General features: G+C 36.8%; 2 protein-coding genes across 2 annotated transcripts in view; one reads left to right on the forward strand and one right to left on the reverse strand.

The window, feature by feature from the left end:
- triob (trio Rho guanine nucleotide exchange factor b) overlaps nucleotides 1-7554 on the reverse strand; it is a 94732-nt gene extending 87178 nt beyond the window's left edge. The window contains 2 exon segments of the mRNA XM_043261624.1: nucleotides 816-866; nucleotides 7258-7554. Of these exon segments, the coding sequence (XP_043117559.1) occupies nucleotides 816-866; nucleotides 7258-7324 (118 nt within the window). The 5' untranslated portion in view covers nucleotides 7325-7554.
- A 1382-nt stretch (nucleotides 7555-8936) lies between these two features.
- Nucleotides 8937-17987, forward strand: part of dnah5 (dynein, axonemal, heavy chain 5) — an 89275-nt gene continuing 80224 nt past the window's right edge. The window contains 2 exon segments of the mRNA XM_043261668.1: nucleotides 8937-9115; nucleotides 17796-17930. Of these exon segments, the coding sequence (XP_043117603.1) occupies nucleotides 9023-9115; nucleotides 17796-17930 (228 nt within the window). The 5' untranslated portion in view covers nucleotides 8937-9022.

Genomic DNA, 17987 nt, shown 5'->3' on the forward strand with positions numbered 1-17987 from the left:
CGGATTTGATTAAGCTAACCAATAGCTGTTCTTTTTAGGGTGCAAGCAAAATAAAACTAACACTGTAACAAATCTAAGCAAATCTAAAGAACCAGATAATAACTGTGTCGGCTGGCTGCACGAGATATTATCTTGGGACGAGCAAATGTTCAACTAATATTAGACATAACTGGGTCAAGTATAGTTACTTTCAAAACACGTCTTAGAACCTCCTGACTGTCTGATTAGAAAAAAAATCTATTTGCTATATACAAAGGTCTGATTTCCTGGAAAGACTTTTTTCAGACTTGACATATAAACACAATTTTCAGTATATAGAGTAATAACCCATCATCATCATCATCATCATCATATCTGTTCAGTTGCATTTGTACTTAATCAAAAATGTAAAAATTGTACGTAAAATGGAAAAAAAACTACTTTTCCCCTGCAGGAAGCCAATGTAGCATGACCTAATGAAACCAAATAAAAGCATTTAGATGAATCGATAGTTTAAACCAGCCAAAAGCCAAATGGGCAATCAGCTCGGTGGTGTTAAGTGTTAGAACAGTTCTCTTAACCGAAACAAATGCCATTCCATATTCTTGAACCTTGATTTCAAGACATTAAAACTAATTAAACAAAAACTGAAACAACACAATTATGTGAGGTAGCCTAATATAGTGGCACATTAATTAAATTAAACATCTTAAAACTTATGCTAATAGCTAAAAGGAGACTAATTTGAACGCTTCTTTAATTCGTATTATTAATGTAGCTCACAAAAATATTAATGTAGCTCAAACAAATCAATTTCAGCAATAACAGTGTCTTACCTGGGTGACTGGGCAACTCAAGCTTGGGTTCACATTTTGGAAGAGAACATTCTGAAAATACAGGGAGAGACAGGGGTTAATAAAGTCAAAGCCTCTTGGGCATCCAAGTGCAGCTCCTATTTCGTTGTATTGGAAAACATCAGATTCTCTAAAACTGTTCACTAAGCTTACGATTACATTTTTTAAATATGAAATCACCAATGAAATCTAACAACAACTGTGCAACAAAGATGTTTAAAACTTCAAGTGGACACTTTCAAGCTAGCATTAACGCTGCAATTTCAATTCTGTTATCATCCTGTCGATCTCTAACCTGTTGGTTTTATTGGCATTTTGTAAACAAGCTTCTAATTAGTTTTGCTTAAAGAACTTAAAATAGTTAAGTTAAGCATTCCCAAATAAATAGAGTTTAACGATTGCCGGTGTTTTCCAGATAAATCACTCCAGCATCTGTGTGCTTCAGCCTGTGGCTTGCTTTTAGAATGCTCTCTGGCCTATTGAGTATCCCGCTGAGACCGTGTGATATGATCTGATTTTAACGAGTCGACCCCCAGTACAGCTAAGCCAAAATCCTCCCTTATTACACACTGAGGACTGACGCTCACTGATAAGACCTCAGTCACTCGCTGCCCTTCCTCACTGACACCGCATCAGAACTCTTGGCCTTTACCCTAACCTCAATATTACATGGCAAATGTCAACGCTGATCTGGGAGCATCTGCTGGAAAATACACAAGCTCTTGATCAGATAAGGGTTATATGGCAGTGGCAAAGCCCAGTGGTCTCTTATCGAGAGGAAAGACCCATAGCAGGAATGAATGATTTACCTCAACAGGTTTTTAGGTGAATGCGCCTGCAGCAGTAGCTTTTCCTGATGTATATCTTGTGCAAACACACAATGTTACGCAGCACATTTTCAGGCTTAGTAGTGAACTCAAAAATAAGAATTCTGGCATAATTGTCTAATTTACATCTAATTTACTCACCCCTGTGGAACACAAACCTTTGCATTTTTTATTTGCCATGTTTGCAAGAATTTCTCGCAACTGAATGTTTGTATCTTAAAACTCTGACTTTTTTTCTCAGAACTGCTAGATATAACCCTCAACTGAGTTTATATATATCACAATTTCAACAAGTCACTTTGAAATTTATCTCATCCAGTTTGATTGAAATTAAATGGAACGCACAATGAAAAAAAAACCCATGATTTTTGACATTTCTGTTTTGAGAATACATAGTCTTCATCTAATCTTCATTTAAGGTTCATTGAATGTTTTCATGGGCCCACACAGCAAGTGTTTGAATGACTGTGGTTTTAACTTTTAAAAGAAATCAGGAAACTGTTTAGCATCTGTGTGTGCATCACTTCCTCTCCTGGGCAGCCCATTGGTTTCATCTGCCTTCATTTCAAAATCTAACTTTGAGATAAACACATCCGTAACGTCCTCCCCTCAAACATCTGCTCCTCATTGTAAAAACAATGTACTCTAAACCCCTTCAAGAGATGGAGCGAGGGATGTAAACTGAAATAATCTTCTTCCAATTATAGAAGATGACATATCAGCATTGTCTATTCATGGACCATAATACCGTTCTGCATTTACATTCTATCACAGATGACTGAAAAACTGACATGAAGAACAAATGAAGAGGATTTTAACCCTTCAAGTACAACTTTGGACAAAAACACGATTGTATTCTTTGAATTACCATGTAAATACAATGATATGAGAATGATAATTATATGGTTTTACCCCCTCTGACACCATGGTATTGTCAAAGTGCATTACAGGAAGATTAAATGAATGGTACCCAATAGCTAAGCTGCTGTTTGATGCATTTATTTTGACAGTTATTTTTTTTTAGTCGAATCAGTTCTGCAGTGACCACATTACAGCACTATAGTATGGAGTAGGGTCAGATAATGTTTGCTTATTCGGGGCTTCATTATATTACATAATGCAAGGCTTTCTACTTCACAAGCTATAGTGGCTAAGCTCAACCTCACAGGCTACCATAAAAAAGCTTGCAATTCAGTTTAAATAAGTTGGACTCTGGTTCAAGATTTGGGTTTTCATCATTTTTATGTGATGTCACACACACACACACAGGAACGCACACCTGGAGGGCACAACAAGGCTTTGCTTTGTTGTCCGCCAATTATTTCTAGCAGGTTTGTACCGGGTAGGCTATTAATGTATTATGACAGTAATTAAGAGTAAGACCACATTTAATATACACATTACTGATAATACCGATGCAAATGTGCTCAGAATATGAACGCAATACAATGCAAGTCAAGCGTTAAAACCACATAAAACCATTAAAAAATTAGCTTAATGCTTTAAGATAGGGACAATGCACTACTTTAAGGTTAAGTTAAAAGAATTTCAACTTTTACATACAGTGCCACTCATCAATATCAAAACAGTGGACCAATTGTGAATTTTGGACATGGGAACTATCTGTTTTTCCAAACTTTTCCAGTGATTTGTACAATTTTGCCTGGTGACACAAGTTAGACAAACATCACACACTTTGGCTTTAAATTATCTTACTGTACCTTCTGAGGACGTTTATAGGGGAGCGATTACTTTAGACAAGCATCTACGATCCATAGCATTACCACTACCCACAATCCAAAATAAAGTGACCGTACAAGGGGAAAATTTGATCTCATTTCTCATATCATGTGATAGTCAGATGTGTAATTGTCTCAAATAGCATGTTTCTTTCCAATGTAATTACGTTTTATAGTTGATCAAAGTGAGGCAATGTTAGGAAATATCCCAAGCCACAATCCTCCCTTCACTTTTAGCTAACCTCTAATTACACATAAAAAGACGTAAGTTGAGAATGATTTTAGCAATGACAGATCTCTTCAAGTCAAACACTGCCAGTGCAGGAAATGAACGATTTCATTAGGCTGCATTTGGTAAATGGCACAATTATTGAGAAAACTATAGCTTTCATATGGCAATCATTTCATCAAGTCAAAAATTCAGTTCAGTATCAGAGGAAGTGAAACAATATCTTAAGGTTTGGCATCCATTAACTTAATAACGTCCTTTGCTTTCCAAAACGAGGCCGCAACGGCTCTTCACACCTCATTTGAAACCTTAATTTCAAAAACAGACTGTTGAGTGATTACAAATTTGGAAAGTTGGTGCAACAACCCCTTGAGATGTTTTGCATAAAAAGGCACAGAGCCACCACAACAGAGAATCGCGGATTCGGAAGTCACAATTTCTCGCTCCATATCGCAACAGACTTCAAAGGAGGTTTTGGCTGTACCAATTACAAGACAGAACAGCAAAGGGTTGAAAAGAGTAACTCAGCTCAGACGGGAACATTTTCTATGGAAGTGGTTTGCTGCTGATAGACTCTGAGGGAGGGCTCAGGTTTTGGGTGATCTAGCCTTCAGCTGTTCCGCCACATTGTGAAGTGGGCTGAATATGTCATGACAACCTCAATCATCCCACAAGTGTGTGAATAAGTGGTGCTGTCATGTATAAAGAGCTGTGTCTTCAAGACAGAAGATGGTTCACAATCTTACGCAATACTTGCTATTTATGTACCGTCTCAAGTTGCATGGTATACACAAAGATGAAAATAGATGCAATTGTCATGATAATTTGTACAGATCTTGCTCTGAAATGTATTTCCAATCAAAATTTCTTGAAAGTACCGTCTTATGAAATGCAGCCTGACGTTTGTTGAGTTAGAGGTTTAGTTAGAAATAATCTGGGTCTTCAAAAGTTGGACATATATGATAGAACAGGTTACATAATGTATTAAATTAAATGTTCCAATTAGTGCGTAGAGCCGTTTTAATGTGTTAACATTTATAGGTGTTGCAAAGTCATTAAATTAATAGTTTCTGATGCAAATAATCTTATTTACATATTATTTCTCACGCTGGATTGCACTGATTCCGTTTATATCTTGTTTTTCTCCACAAAACAGGATAAACCAGTGCCACCAATACTCTGAAACATCTGTCAAACGTTCCACTTAAGGATGCCTCTTAATGCCTAAACAGACCACCATCACTATTCTGTGCTAGTTCTAGCCATTTTCTTTGCTCAGCATCAAAAAGGTAGTTCAAGAATGCAGGCCAAGGTTGGTGCGCAAGATCTGCTACAGTCCTCAAAACCGAACAAAAGCTCTTTAGGTGGGCGTCTTGCCCCAGAGAGACCGCTTTCAATGCTCAGTGACTAAGTAGGGCGCCGATGAGACATCCAATGTTCTGGAAACACAAAATGTGTTTAACGCAAAGACAGCCAGAGAGAAAGCTTGTAGGTGCCAAAACTTGAGCGTTGAGCAGGCGTGGGGCAATTAACAGACCAACCGGAGGAGTCAGAGCGAGAAGCCTTCGTTCTGAAACACTGCCCTAGGATGCTGCAGTGCTTTAAAATAGACCCCTGGAAAGCCTTCGCTCTAACAGGAAGTGTGAATATTACACTTATGACACTTTGTTTCTTGACATTAAGATCATAACATAACGCAGGGCTGTACAGTGCGACATATAATGTCACAGGTGCTATGAAAAAAAACTGGTTTGCTCGATAAATAAATTTATACCGGAAGCACACATGCGATACCGATTTGCATGCGCTAAGTGATTGATTTGTTTTTACTTTTGTGCGTGAACGGTACATGAATCAGTTCACCAAACACTACGCTAAAAGAATGCTAATCGACTTATTATGGGCCGGTGCTGTGTTAATTTTAACAAACTGCCACAAGAAGTAACCACCTACACCAAATTTGCTATACAGTATATTGGTTTGAACCTCCTCCAAGACTATAAATAAACTTTTTATTATTGTTTGTTGCTGTTAATCGGCATAGACAACAACTTTTGGAAGTGTTCTATACTGGGAAAAAAATGCACACAGAGCCTTAAGAGGTGAAATCAAAATAATCACTGACTCGTCATGAGGTTATGTTGAAACATGACTTAAGCTGAGGACAGAAACTGATATTTAAAATTCATGCTGATGTGTTACATTAAATCAGAACTGTATATGTATTACTGTTTGAAGTCAATTGTTTTTAACCTTATATAATAATACGTTTTTGCATTGATTCCGTATTAAGCAGCCTTTTGTCAAAAATAGCAGTCCTTTGTTTCGACGGCCACGTAATATAAATTGCCAAAAAACAATATTCTGAGCAAGTTATATAAATTGGCCAATATTTTGGCCATACCACCCATGTGTATTTTTAATTTTTTAAATATATTTTTATCGTAGTGTTTTATCATTTCAGCATGTTATTTATCAGTCAACCTCTACTTGAAACAAGAGTGACTTTGTTGAGATATTCAGCAGAAATTCATTACACTTTTTTTTTCCGCTTCAGTCTAATCTGACCAAATTTCAAATGAGGCCCAAAAACAGTATCAATCAGACTCTGCCTTTGGATTTTATTTATTTATCTTAGTTTTTTGTGAGTGCAAAATTTGTAGTAATTTTTTTCCTCACAAATGATCTTCCAAAGGCTAGTTGCTGACTTCGGATACTAAATGTGCTAAGCAACTACTCGTGGAAATATTGTTTTCTCAAATATCAATCTTCTTTTTTCTCTAGCGATGTTTTCACATTTGAGGCCGTCGATTTTCTCTACCTTCTTCCGCACGCGTTAGCCTTTGTAGCCCCTCATTTGTTGTCCTATCGTGCATTACTACTGCTGAACTTGCAACATGTTACGCAAAGCACATGCATCATCATCGGGGAGAAAACTGAAATGGTGATTCTGCTGTCACTCAGGGTGTCCATTGCCGGTTACACAGTTCTTGGATGCACCTGGTACTGCAGAGACAGCTGACACAAATCACAGCAACAGCTGACTGCAACAGCCCCAGCCAGCAGATTGCCAAAGAGGTGCATAAAGAATCAGAATGAGCTCAGAACTCAAACCACGATGCGTGTGGATGTCGGGTAATGGTGTGTTCACGTGAATGAACGCGGTGGGCTGGTGATGTATAATATCATTGTGATGCATGGCACCTCCGACATGGCAGCGCCTGATCCGAGCTTCATGACGTCACCTCGCTGTGAACTCAAACATCACGCTTATAAACAATGACGTATGACATCAGGTTTTAAGAAAACGCTGCTTTACCGGGTGCTGACTTGTTTCGTGACTACGCTTGCGCGCGTTCAAACGCAACGTCACATTGCACATAAATGATGTCACGTAAAAGCATTCAAAGTGATTGACCTGTATATGTTAACCTGCCAACTCTATCTGGCCATAAAACCGCGTCTGCAGATTCACAGCAACCATATCATCAACATCTCAGAGGGGGGAGATACGTTCGGATCCGTGATCAGTTGGGTCACGCATCATTGGCGTGAACCAGGATCCGGATCAGCGGGTTCATCATCACGAAAACACCGAACCGCGCGCCCCTCTCTTCTTCTTCACTTACCGGATTTAAAAAACGCCGCTATGTCGGCCGCCTCCTTAGATGTGTCCTCTCCCTCCCCTGAACTCATCCTCGGATCAATTATTCTCCCTCAACAAAACTCCCCAAACAGACGGATCAGTGTCGATTTTCCGAGATCAAGGGACTGATCAGGAATAAATCCTCTTCATTGGAAACCAAAGAGTGGCTTGCGGGGATTCGTTCCTGTACTCGCTGAGCGCGGACCCTCCATCTTGGCTTTAGCTCGCTGGAGAGGTGTCGGTACCGATCGGCGGCGCTCCTGAGTTTCAGCTGGTGGAGAGGAGAAGGATGAAGGGAGGGAGAGGGGAGGTCTTCTTCAAGAAGGGGGTCTCCAGGAATCCCCTACTACCCTACACACCCCCCACAGGTCACCTCAGCAATACCACATTGCTGTAGCCCGAAATTACGAAACGTCTAGAAGCACATTTATGATGTTTTTTTGTTTTTGTTTTTTCATTTGCAAATAAATAAATAAATAAATACATCTAAACCTCCATTTATTTAATATATTTGATTTTATAAAATAGGCTGCTAAATACTTTCACATCAGAATAGCCACATGAGTGAACCTTTATTTAAAAAAAAAAAAAATAAAAAAATCCCATTTGTATAAAAAGGTCGATATAGGTAAGCTCTGCAGTCGTGAGGGTCCTATGAACGGGTTAGGCCCTCAGCATATATTTTATTACAAATGAGTCTGAATTGCAATTGCGACATATACATTTTTGTTATTTCAGTTGTGAAAAAGCATAAATAAATTTCTAAATTCACCACCAGGCCTATATAAAATCTAACAAATTGCCAGATTTTAATAAATAATGCATTCAAAAATATTTAATGAATGAATAAGTAAATGTAAAAAAGGTGAAGGCGAAGCTTTTGTTTATTTTGCCTATCCTTTGCAAAAGTGAAATACATCATTTTAATTATCAAATGTATTGCATAGGCTTACCCCTTTGACGGATAAACACCTATTTTCCATTTGTTCTTGTCCTTTTAAACAAATTAGTCTTAGTTTATGCTGAATTATTTCGAACAGCCTCTGGTTGCAAATTGGAAGTGAATTACATTTTGTTATATACTGCATTTCAATATTCACCCATCTGTTCACTGACATGTTACAATGTATCGTATATATAAGAAACGAAGCAATTGCGCCCTCTTGTGACAATTTTCAGGTATTACAATCTCGCAGTGGAATTAGAATAGCGTCATGTAAACCCGAGTTAGAGCTCGAGACAGACTCTTCGCAATCACGGCAAACGCACTACTTTTAGTACCTAATGCTACATTTGCAGCACAGGAATTATTTGAACTCTTAATCCGATGACCTGCGTTTAAGTGATATAAATCTGATGCCTTTAGACGATCCTCACATTCCTAAACATAACGTCGTCGACGTTACGGAAATGTATCACGGACTATAAACACCGTCCATGCATTTTATACTTGTTCAAATAGCAAAAAGGCGTTTATATGTGTTGCATTTGCGGGTTCGAGACCATTGTTTACTGGTCTTGCCGAACCGGGGCACTTTCATTTTACCCCTAAAACGTTACCCCTGACGTCGACATCTCCATAGCAACTGCCAACAACAATTTATAGCGGAGAAAGTAAAGTGTTGTCTGGGAGGCGCGTTCACAGCATGGGCAACACTAAAATCCTTCTAGACGCCGACAAGAAAGCGTGGAAAATTTGCGTTTAGCTTTAAGACCTATAAACTTCTTAAAAGGTCAGTGGGAAGATCATGGCTTTGAGTTACCGGTCAGTGAAGTCAAATATCAGGTCCAGAGGATCTCATCAGCCCTCTGCTCCAGTGGACAACTTTAAGGAGGCGCAGGTCTGCTTGATTTCAGTTAACACTTCTCTGCCATTTATCACCTCAAATATACACACAGGCTGTGTGATCTCAATAATAAAACATCCTCGGGATAAATCACGTAGCCTATTCGTCTTTCTTTTTCTTTTGGATGTTGTTTTAAAGCGTTTGTGAAAGTCTTAGAAACAACGCATAGGCCTAATGCACACTTGTTAGGGCTTCTAGTGCTATCTGGGGAGATTGCTATATCTGTATCCATGCATCTACTTCTGGGATTTAACTTCATGATTAACCTACTTGATAAGCGCTTGTGTTAAAATGCTACTTAATGAGGTTTTGAAAAATGCGTCTGCTTTAGTTTTTTTTTATGTTGATGTTATTTAAAATAGCAGTCTTAGTAAAGTGATCATAACTCATCTCAACTTTCTTTTATAAATAACAGTCAAATAATAAAGTCAAATGCAAGAAAAATTTTTTTGATTTTTTTTTTTTAGATTCCAAATATATAATTTACTTTATGTATTTATTTTTCCAAATGTTTTAGCGGAACACTAGATGGCGGTAAAACTCTGTATGAAAATTTCGAATCGACCAAAATAGAATCTCCACTTGCTATTGTGACTGTTCTGTTGGAAATTGTAAGTAATGCTTAAGACGCTCATAATACAGGTGTAAATGTAGAAGTACTGTGTGCAGTGTGCATGCAATATGATATTCACTAAATAATAGGCTACATTGTACAATATACAATGTTGTCCTTCACGCCGTCATTCAGGTGATGATATGCAACAGTTTTGTTTTGTTACAATACAGTTTGGTTTTGTTTGTTTGTTTTAGTCGTTGCTGTTCCTTTCGTTGTTGGGTGCAATTCCCATTCATCAACAATTTTGAAGTATCAATTTTTTCTCAGATATTTCACACGAAATTGCAAATTAATTAAAGCGGATATATAGCTCGCATACTGTGGAATATAACATTTGGAAGAGCTGTCGCACTCTCACGGCAATTTGCAAATGTTTATGCGTTGGCATAAATTTGTTGGGAATTTGTATCTCATTTGAGCAGTTTCATACAGTATTATCCGCTTAACACCCTACTAATGAGCGAACCTTCGAGACTTTGACTTTGACTAGCTTTGAGAGCCAAACCTGTTAATTAGAATGGGACGTCCATATACTTCTGACCATGATTTGTACCGTTCATACTGCATTCTCTAATTGTGACATGGCTGAGATCTCATTACTGTCTACAGGAAGAGACGATTACGTATTCTTCCACGGTAGCCTGAAAATCATTTCTTCTGGTATCTAATGGTGTAGAAAATGAAGAAAACCAAGAACAGCACGCTCAGCTATTTTCCCGTATTCAGGGTTTAGATCTGTAGACCCGTATATCCCAATTAACGAAAGCCTAAGTATCAGCCCTAATGCATTTTGGGACTGGCAGTTTTGCATGCAGCAAACAAGTTCCCCTTAAAAAAATACAAATTGCCTTTGATTGTTTACAGTTGTGCAGTTGTCTTATAAGGAACCTTAGAAACGATCGATTTGATGTAAATGTGCTGGGTCCTTGTTTGCGCCGATGGAAAGCGTTATTGGATTTTTAGAGAAGGCTGTTAATGAGACCTACATCCTGATTGGTACTTGTGGATAACAAGTGAACTGAACTCTGCCTGTGCGCCAGTAAAAGTGTGTGTGACGGGGGTTCGTATGTATCTCCGCTCGGAAAGCTAGTTTGCAGATCCGCTGCATAATTCAGCAGGAGGCTCTTGTTATACAAGCCCGCTGTAATAGGAAGATCCTGTTTAAAAAAAATCAGTCATAGCCACGGTGAAATATTGATGACCTAACTGCTTTTAAATGCAAACCTTCAGAATCGTTTTCCTGGGATCCGTGTGGGCGCACAGTCCTTTGTGATCTCATGAAGATATAGTACCATATGAGTTCGATGGCTTTTAATTGGTCATTATATATAGGAAAGGCGGGCGATGGCTTCAGAGAGCAATGAATAATAAAGGACTTGCTCTTCTCAGAAATCTTTTTAATGCTCATTGATTGATTAAGAGATGTAAGAGCTTTTCACTGTATCTAAAGCAATGTAATGTCTCGTTTTACTGCATTTTACAATTAATGATTGTAAAAAAGAAGGCTCTGATATGTAATGCAATAGTTATATCTGGGAGGCTATGCCTTGCGTCATTATTTTAATTGCACACACATACATTTAGGGGGATATGTACAAAATATGAAGCATTTAGGTGCATAGTCACCCGGTTATAAATGTGAACAATGTGCCATAGAAATGTGAGGGTTAACTTTAGAGCTGAGCCTGTAAAAAGCAATCTAACAACCAACAGCACTTCCTAGCAATGCATTAATTAACCACCCCCAAAAAAACCTTAGTAATGGCATAGAAACCTAGCGTACGGCAATACATTTATTCATTAATTCATTTGCAGATAGTTTCAAAGCCGCCTCACACAATTACAGCTGTCAATAATACAAATCCTGTCTATTTCGTGTAAACGAAAAGATTCTAAACCTAGTTTCTATCTGATTATAATACAGTTCATTCACATTCATGAGCCTGCTGGTCAGTTCAACAAGCTGTGAACGGTCATGTGTTACTGGGGGATCCCATTATGCTCCTTCACAGTACGAATGAATGGCTGACTTGTATTGCCGTTGTCTGACTGATGAATAAAGTGTTAGATTGGGAGGAAGTGTAAACATTTCCTCTCATCCTTCAGAGGGCTGGCACTCTGTCTGTAACTGTAGACTTAACAACAATGGTCCATTTAGCCTTATAGTTGATATCTGAGAAGGTATCGAGACCTCTTCTGGTGACTACCCAGAGCACAGATGGGTAGAAAACACCAGAGGATAGAGAACCAGTGAAGCAATGAAACAATTTTAGAGCACCATTTCAGACGTTTAGCATGCCACGCAGCTCTATATGATCTCATGCAGCATTTAATTAAACTGGAAATGATTCGAGCACTCGGCCGCACTTAAAAATGCTGCCTAGTACACCCGACTTTCAAAACAAGGTAAGACGAACCTTTGCTTATCAGGTTTGCACTGTCTGTCGGATCGCAACAGTGCAGAGCAGGATCCATAGGTAGTTCTATTTAGAACATGTTATTGCTCAATTTATTATTTCTCTTTCCAATTTACGAACGCACATTTGATGATAAACAACTCGAAAAGAAACACTGAAGGCATAAAGCATCTTACAAGAGCCGAGTATTGCCTACTTGGTAGGGTTATCATGTTTTCATAAAGGGGGAAAATATTCATTGTTCTGTTTTTAGTTTAATTTAGTGGCAATTTTTTTGTTTGTTCATGTTTACTATTGAGTATATAGTATTGTGTGTGTTTAAAAAGCATCAATACAATTCTCTGGAAAATGTGGAAGTGCATGCGAAGGTGATCTTCAAGTGTTCTTGCAAGCAGAACGTTGATTTTTAGGTATAGTTTCGACTTGTCTTATTTATTGCGGCACTTCATGATCATACGATTCCAAAGGTGTTACATCCAAACTAAAAAGAGTTGAAATGATTCTGATTACGTTGTATTTGCTCTGAAATCACTCTAACATGAGTCGCACGCCACTCTGTGTTGACATGAACTGTCATATTTGTCAGGAGATCGACGCTTTCTGTTCATCTGGAAAATCTTCTTCCACTAAGGTTATCTTTTATTTGTCTTGTGTGTTGCGTTGCTAGGCGATGGCTCGCATTCAGGCCTTATCATTTATTTCCAGTTGTTTTGCCAGACATGGTTGAGGAAACACTGATCTGTCATTCCCACGCTAAATAATCACTCCCATTAGCTACACAGGTCAATTGTTATGTATGCCTCTGCTTGCCCAGGCTTGTTAGTCCCTGTTTGCTGTGGCATTTGACCCCACATTGGACTATAAATCTTCACCTTTTTCCCCTATTGTCATCCGGATGGCTTCACTTGACTTTAGAGTCTGTTACCTGTTTCAGACATGTTTCTATGTTGGTCATTTATTTTAAAGCTTTGGCCAAAGCAGCAGCACATTTTAGAGGAACAGACTCCTTGTAACAAAAGTCCAGGGATAAATTTGGTAACACTAAATGATCTTGGAAATAATTGCTATTAAAGTTATATTACTTTAAAACACATGACAGATTTTCAAGTATTATTATGTATTTTATCTGTAGGTTAAAAAATATATATAAAAAAAACAAATACAAACCTACATATATGAATACCTTTATAATGCATTAGTAAATAAGTAAATGAAGAAATAAAGTAAATAATTAGTGCAAAAACAGCAAAAAAAAACGATGATAATTTCGTAACCTTAAATGTAAAAAATGACATCATTTAATAGCTTTAATTTTGTTTGGACAAACAATGGATGGACAAAAAAACATATTAAAAGACCGCTTCTAGGACCAAGAGACAAAAAATATAAAATATTATTTAAAAATCTGCATTTATATTCAAACAGGCTTAAAAGTTTAAGACCGTAGCCTTAAAAAGTTAAAATCTGCACAAATTTATGTCTTTCATGTCATTGTTCTTCAGGCAGTAACACTGTCATTATTTCCTGATGGAAAAGACAACGTTACTTGCCAAAGGAACAATGACATGAAGGCTATATTTTTGTGCAGATTTGAATTTTTAAAACTATGGTCTTAATCTTTTGATCAGCTTGTTTGAGTTTAAATGCAGTTTTCCATAATTTGGCTATTTTCTATTTTTGTCTTCTGTTTCTTCTTTTGGCATTTCTTTTGATTTACCACCGTGAAATATGAATACTTGTAATGTTTCCCTTGGTCTTAAGATTTTGTTGATGAGCGTATTATTAATATGAATATGTGTGAATATTTTATATATTTTTTGTGAACAAAAAAAGTGAATGTCAGTAGAATAAAATCATTGAATTCAATTTAGTGTGCCAGTCAGTAGTGTTTCATATATGCTAATTATACATTTATTTTATTTAATTTAAAAGAAAAAATCTTTGAAAAAAGAAATAGGCTTATATAAGATTTCTGTTACTGGCCATCATGCTGCCATTATACTAACACAACAGCACTGCAAAAACAGATCGTGAACAAAAAGTGATGTGTTTTCACATATGAAAATGCTGGCGTATGCATGCCGCATCTGCCAGTTAATTAGCATATAATTATGGCCATATCATGCTTATATATATATGAAATAATAAGCAACAGCTGTCAATGCTTAATCTGTGGATTTCATATGTATGACTTCTAGCCCTGAAATACCGATTCTGTCCAATAAGTGAAACATCTAATAGGTGGTGTCAGGACTTGGAATTGGAATTCAAAGCAAGCTCACCACTGCCGGGACAAAATGCATGAAAAATTCAGTGCTAAGCTGAGCTCTCACCTGCCACCTTTACAGCTGAAGAGTTGTGGTGGATGAGAACAGCACAGGGACAGTAGGTGTCAGGGAGATTAAATGGGCTGAATGCTGGTTATTTATCTGTCTCCTGGGCTCATATGTCACCCGAAGCACTTAAACTTGTATATGAACACATTTATGAATCAAATTGGAGACCTAATTGATGATATATTAGAGAATATATGAGGTGCTTTATTTGATATCGGATTATTGTTGTATCAGAGAATATAACCGAATATCCAACATTTGTTCAACTACTATTTATCGGTGCGATACTGACTAAAATGTTTTCTTAGATTCTGTTGACAATGTTCACACTTTATTAAATTATTAAATCGGTATTAACTGTCACTTTTGACTCAACAAACTCTTAATTTGCTGCATATTAATATCTTACGAGCATCAAAATGATGTTCATGACTTGAATTTTGTTATAAAATTAGGACTTTGCTTATTGTGATTTATATATGCAGGCACCTTTCTGATAATGTTTGGTGACGTTTTTGTTCATAAATCAGCTAGAAATAGCATAGACTAGAATAGCTTGGTTCATCAACAAGAAATTGCTATTGATAATTCAATACTAGTCTCCACACTGACGTGATTATCTTTTGTTTCTTACCTATGTCTCTCATGTTATGTACCTGAAATAGACACAGACTTTTTTATTATTATTTATTATTTTTGGAAGCAAGGATTAACGATAAAGGAATTTAATTTAAGTTATTAATTAGGAAATTTCACTATCTTTATGACTGACTTTAAATAACCAAAATATTTCCAAAATGTTTCTGTACTGTACTGGCTGTACTGTGGCTTTGTTTGGGAATATTTTCAATGTTAAAAACTATCTATCTATCTATCTATCTATCTATCTATATGTGTGTCTGTCTGTTTGTGCTAGGATACAGATTATACGTTTCTTATTCATAGGTTTCTGATTATTGACGTGTATTTGGTTTGATACCAATGTTTGGTCCCACCTTATATTAGTTGGCCTTTCTACCATGTACTTACATTTAAATTAATAATTTGGTACAATGCATTTATTATGTACATACATGTTTTTACATTGTACTTACACTTACATTATACCTATATGTAATTAGGTCTGAAATTAATTTCTATAATTACATTTATAATTAGACTCGATTATATCAGTTTAACACACTCTTAAACCTACCCATACCAGCAAACCTGTCCCAAACCCAATTTTTTTAAATATAAGTACATAGTAGTCAAGGCCACTCAATTTAAAGTGTGACCCAATGTATTATTTATTTATTTATTTGTATAAATGAAATCTATATTGCATCAGAACAGAATAAATGCCCTGGAATGAACATTGCTTCGAATCATCAGAAACAAACGTTTTTTTTTTTGTTCATCTGTATCCGGCCCACAAAATGGTTCTTGGTTTATTGGCTCATTTTTGTTTTTTACAGTGTTACCTAGCACCCCAGCCAAGCAACTTTTACTGTCTCTCACTGCTTTGACGAGGGGCCCAGCCTGCTCTGCCCATTTACGTCTTTGTTCAGTTGTCTTTCTTTTATTCTGTACAAGGACCATAAAGCATTTCAGCTTTTACTGTCATGAGAAAAGTAGGGATACAACGCTGCTGTGATGGTCAGTTGGACAGATGATTAGAGTGCAGTCTCGACGACCATTTTCTCACTTGGAGAAAGTCTAATCAAAACTTTTACTCGATTTTATTCTACACTTGGATATACACTTATTTTGGTTATGTGGGTTGGGACTGAAACTCTGCACATAAGATCTCATGGATGACATGCATGAAAAGAAGCCTGGAAGATGTAAGCCTGAAGTGCAGTCATCGATAATCTCGAACAGTCAGATCGCTGCTTTTAAAGTATGTATGACTGTGTTCTGATGCTGATTTGTTTGCACGACTACCTCCTAAATGAAGTGTTTTGTTGTTGCTGCTGTTGTTCTTCAAACTGTTTAGTACTTAGAACTGGTCAGATTTAGAAACGAAGAGGATACTCGGGCGATTTATTTTATTGATGTAATTATTAGATGGTTCTTGAGTTCTTCTCTTTGCATGAATAAATATCAACAACAATAATAATAATAATAATATGAGCCAAAAAAGAGATTTAACTCAAACTAAAAGCTGAAAACTATTTGAGCCCACGAGAATGGTTGCAATGCTAATGTGATAATAGAGTTAGCAGACAAGTTAAGGCATGAAATGAGCGCAGTATGAAAAACAAGTGGAGTAGACGCATTAACTGCAAAATAATTAAGAACAAAGGTAAAGGATTAGGTGAGAAACCATCAGTAACCATTTAGTCAATTGCAATCTAGCTGGGGTCTCCAGAGACTTTGCTTGGATAATTAAAAAAAGAAAATGCCGCTCACTTAATAAGAATAGGATACTAAATTATTTTGAGATACATGAAGACTAATTTTTATAGACTTTATGGACAGATAAGTTGAGAGTGATTCTTCTTGAAGGACCAGCATCACATCCTCTTGTACCACCGTTTGAAGAATTTATCTTCTAGAATCTGGCATTACGTTTTAGGAGCTCATTACCTCTGTATTCTGAATCTCTATCTCTGTCAATACAGACGAGATAGATCTTTCAGGATAGGAGATAGACTGAACATAAGTTCTCAAAACCTTGCTAATTCTGTTATAATATTGCATCCTATTAAATTAAATAATTAATTAAATCTCAGTTTTTCACTTCCAGCCTTCATGGACGATTCTATACACTAATAAATGATAAATTCCAAAACCGATATTAGTTATTAAGATTGAATTAGTTTGGAATTTATTTTAAAGCATATATTCAAATTGTTTTACAAAAGTCATTACTGTTATTATTATTTTTTTTATTTTTGAAGAGTTCTCTAAAGGTTCTGAAAGATAATTGAAAGTTGTTTTCAAAAATATTTTTCATCAGTTATTTATATTTTTGAGAAAAAAAAGATTCACGGTCACCAACACAGCTTCCAGTACTATACCGCAAAACATTTCGGGGGTTTATTCTGTTGGGTTATTATGGAAATAAAGAGCAATAGAGGAAAACATCTCTGCCAGTAATTGACTGTAGCTTTAACTAATGGTCTAATAGTTATTATAGAACATGTATATAAGTTTGAAGGCGTTTCATTTTTAGCAATTCAAGTAGTTAAAAACACTCCTGCGGTACTAGAGCGACCTGCTAAACCTATCCATTTTGACATTAATAGACCATGCGTCAATGCATGTCGGTGCAAAATAATCAAATGTCCATGCTAAAGTGGGTGTATTTCATAACACAGCAAAAGCTGAAGGAAGAGCGTGAGGCCAAGAGAGCACAGCTGGACAGCAGACATGACTATGTTCTTAGCATTGTGTCCTCATGTGTGGGCCTGGAGAAAGCTGAAGTGGAAGATGCGATACTGGAGGGCACGCAGGTTAACAATATTCCACACACACACTTCTAACATTCTTAATTTGGTTTTGGAAAGCAC

The sequence above is a fragment of the Puntigrus tetrazona genome, chromosome 16 (genome assembly GCF_018831695.1).
Source record: "Puntigrus tetrazona isolate hp1 chromosome 16, ASM1883169v1, whole genome shotgun sequence".
NCBI classification, from domain to species: Eukaryota; Metazoa; Chordata; class Actinopteri; order Cypriniformes; family Cyprinidae; genus Puntigrus; species Puntigrus tetrazona.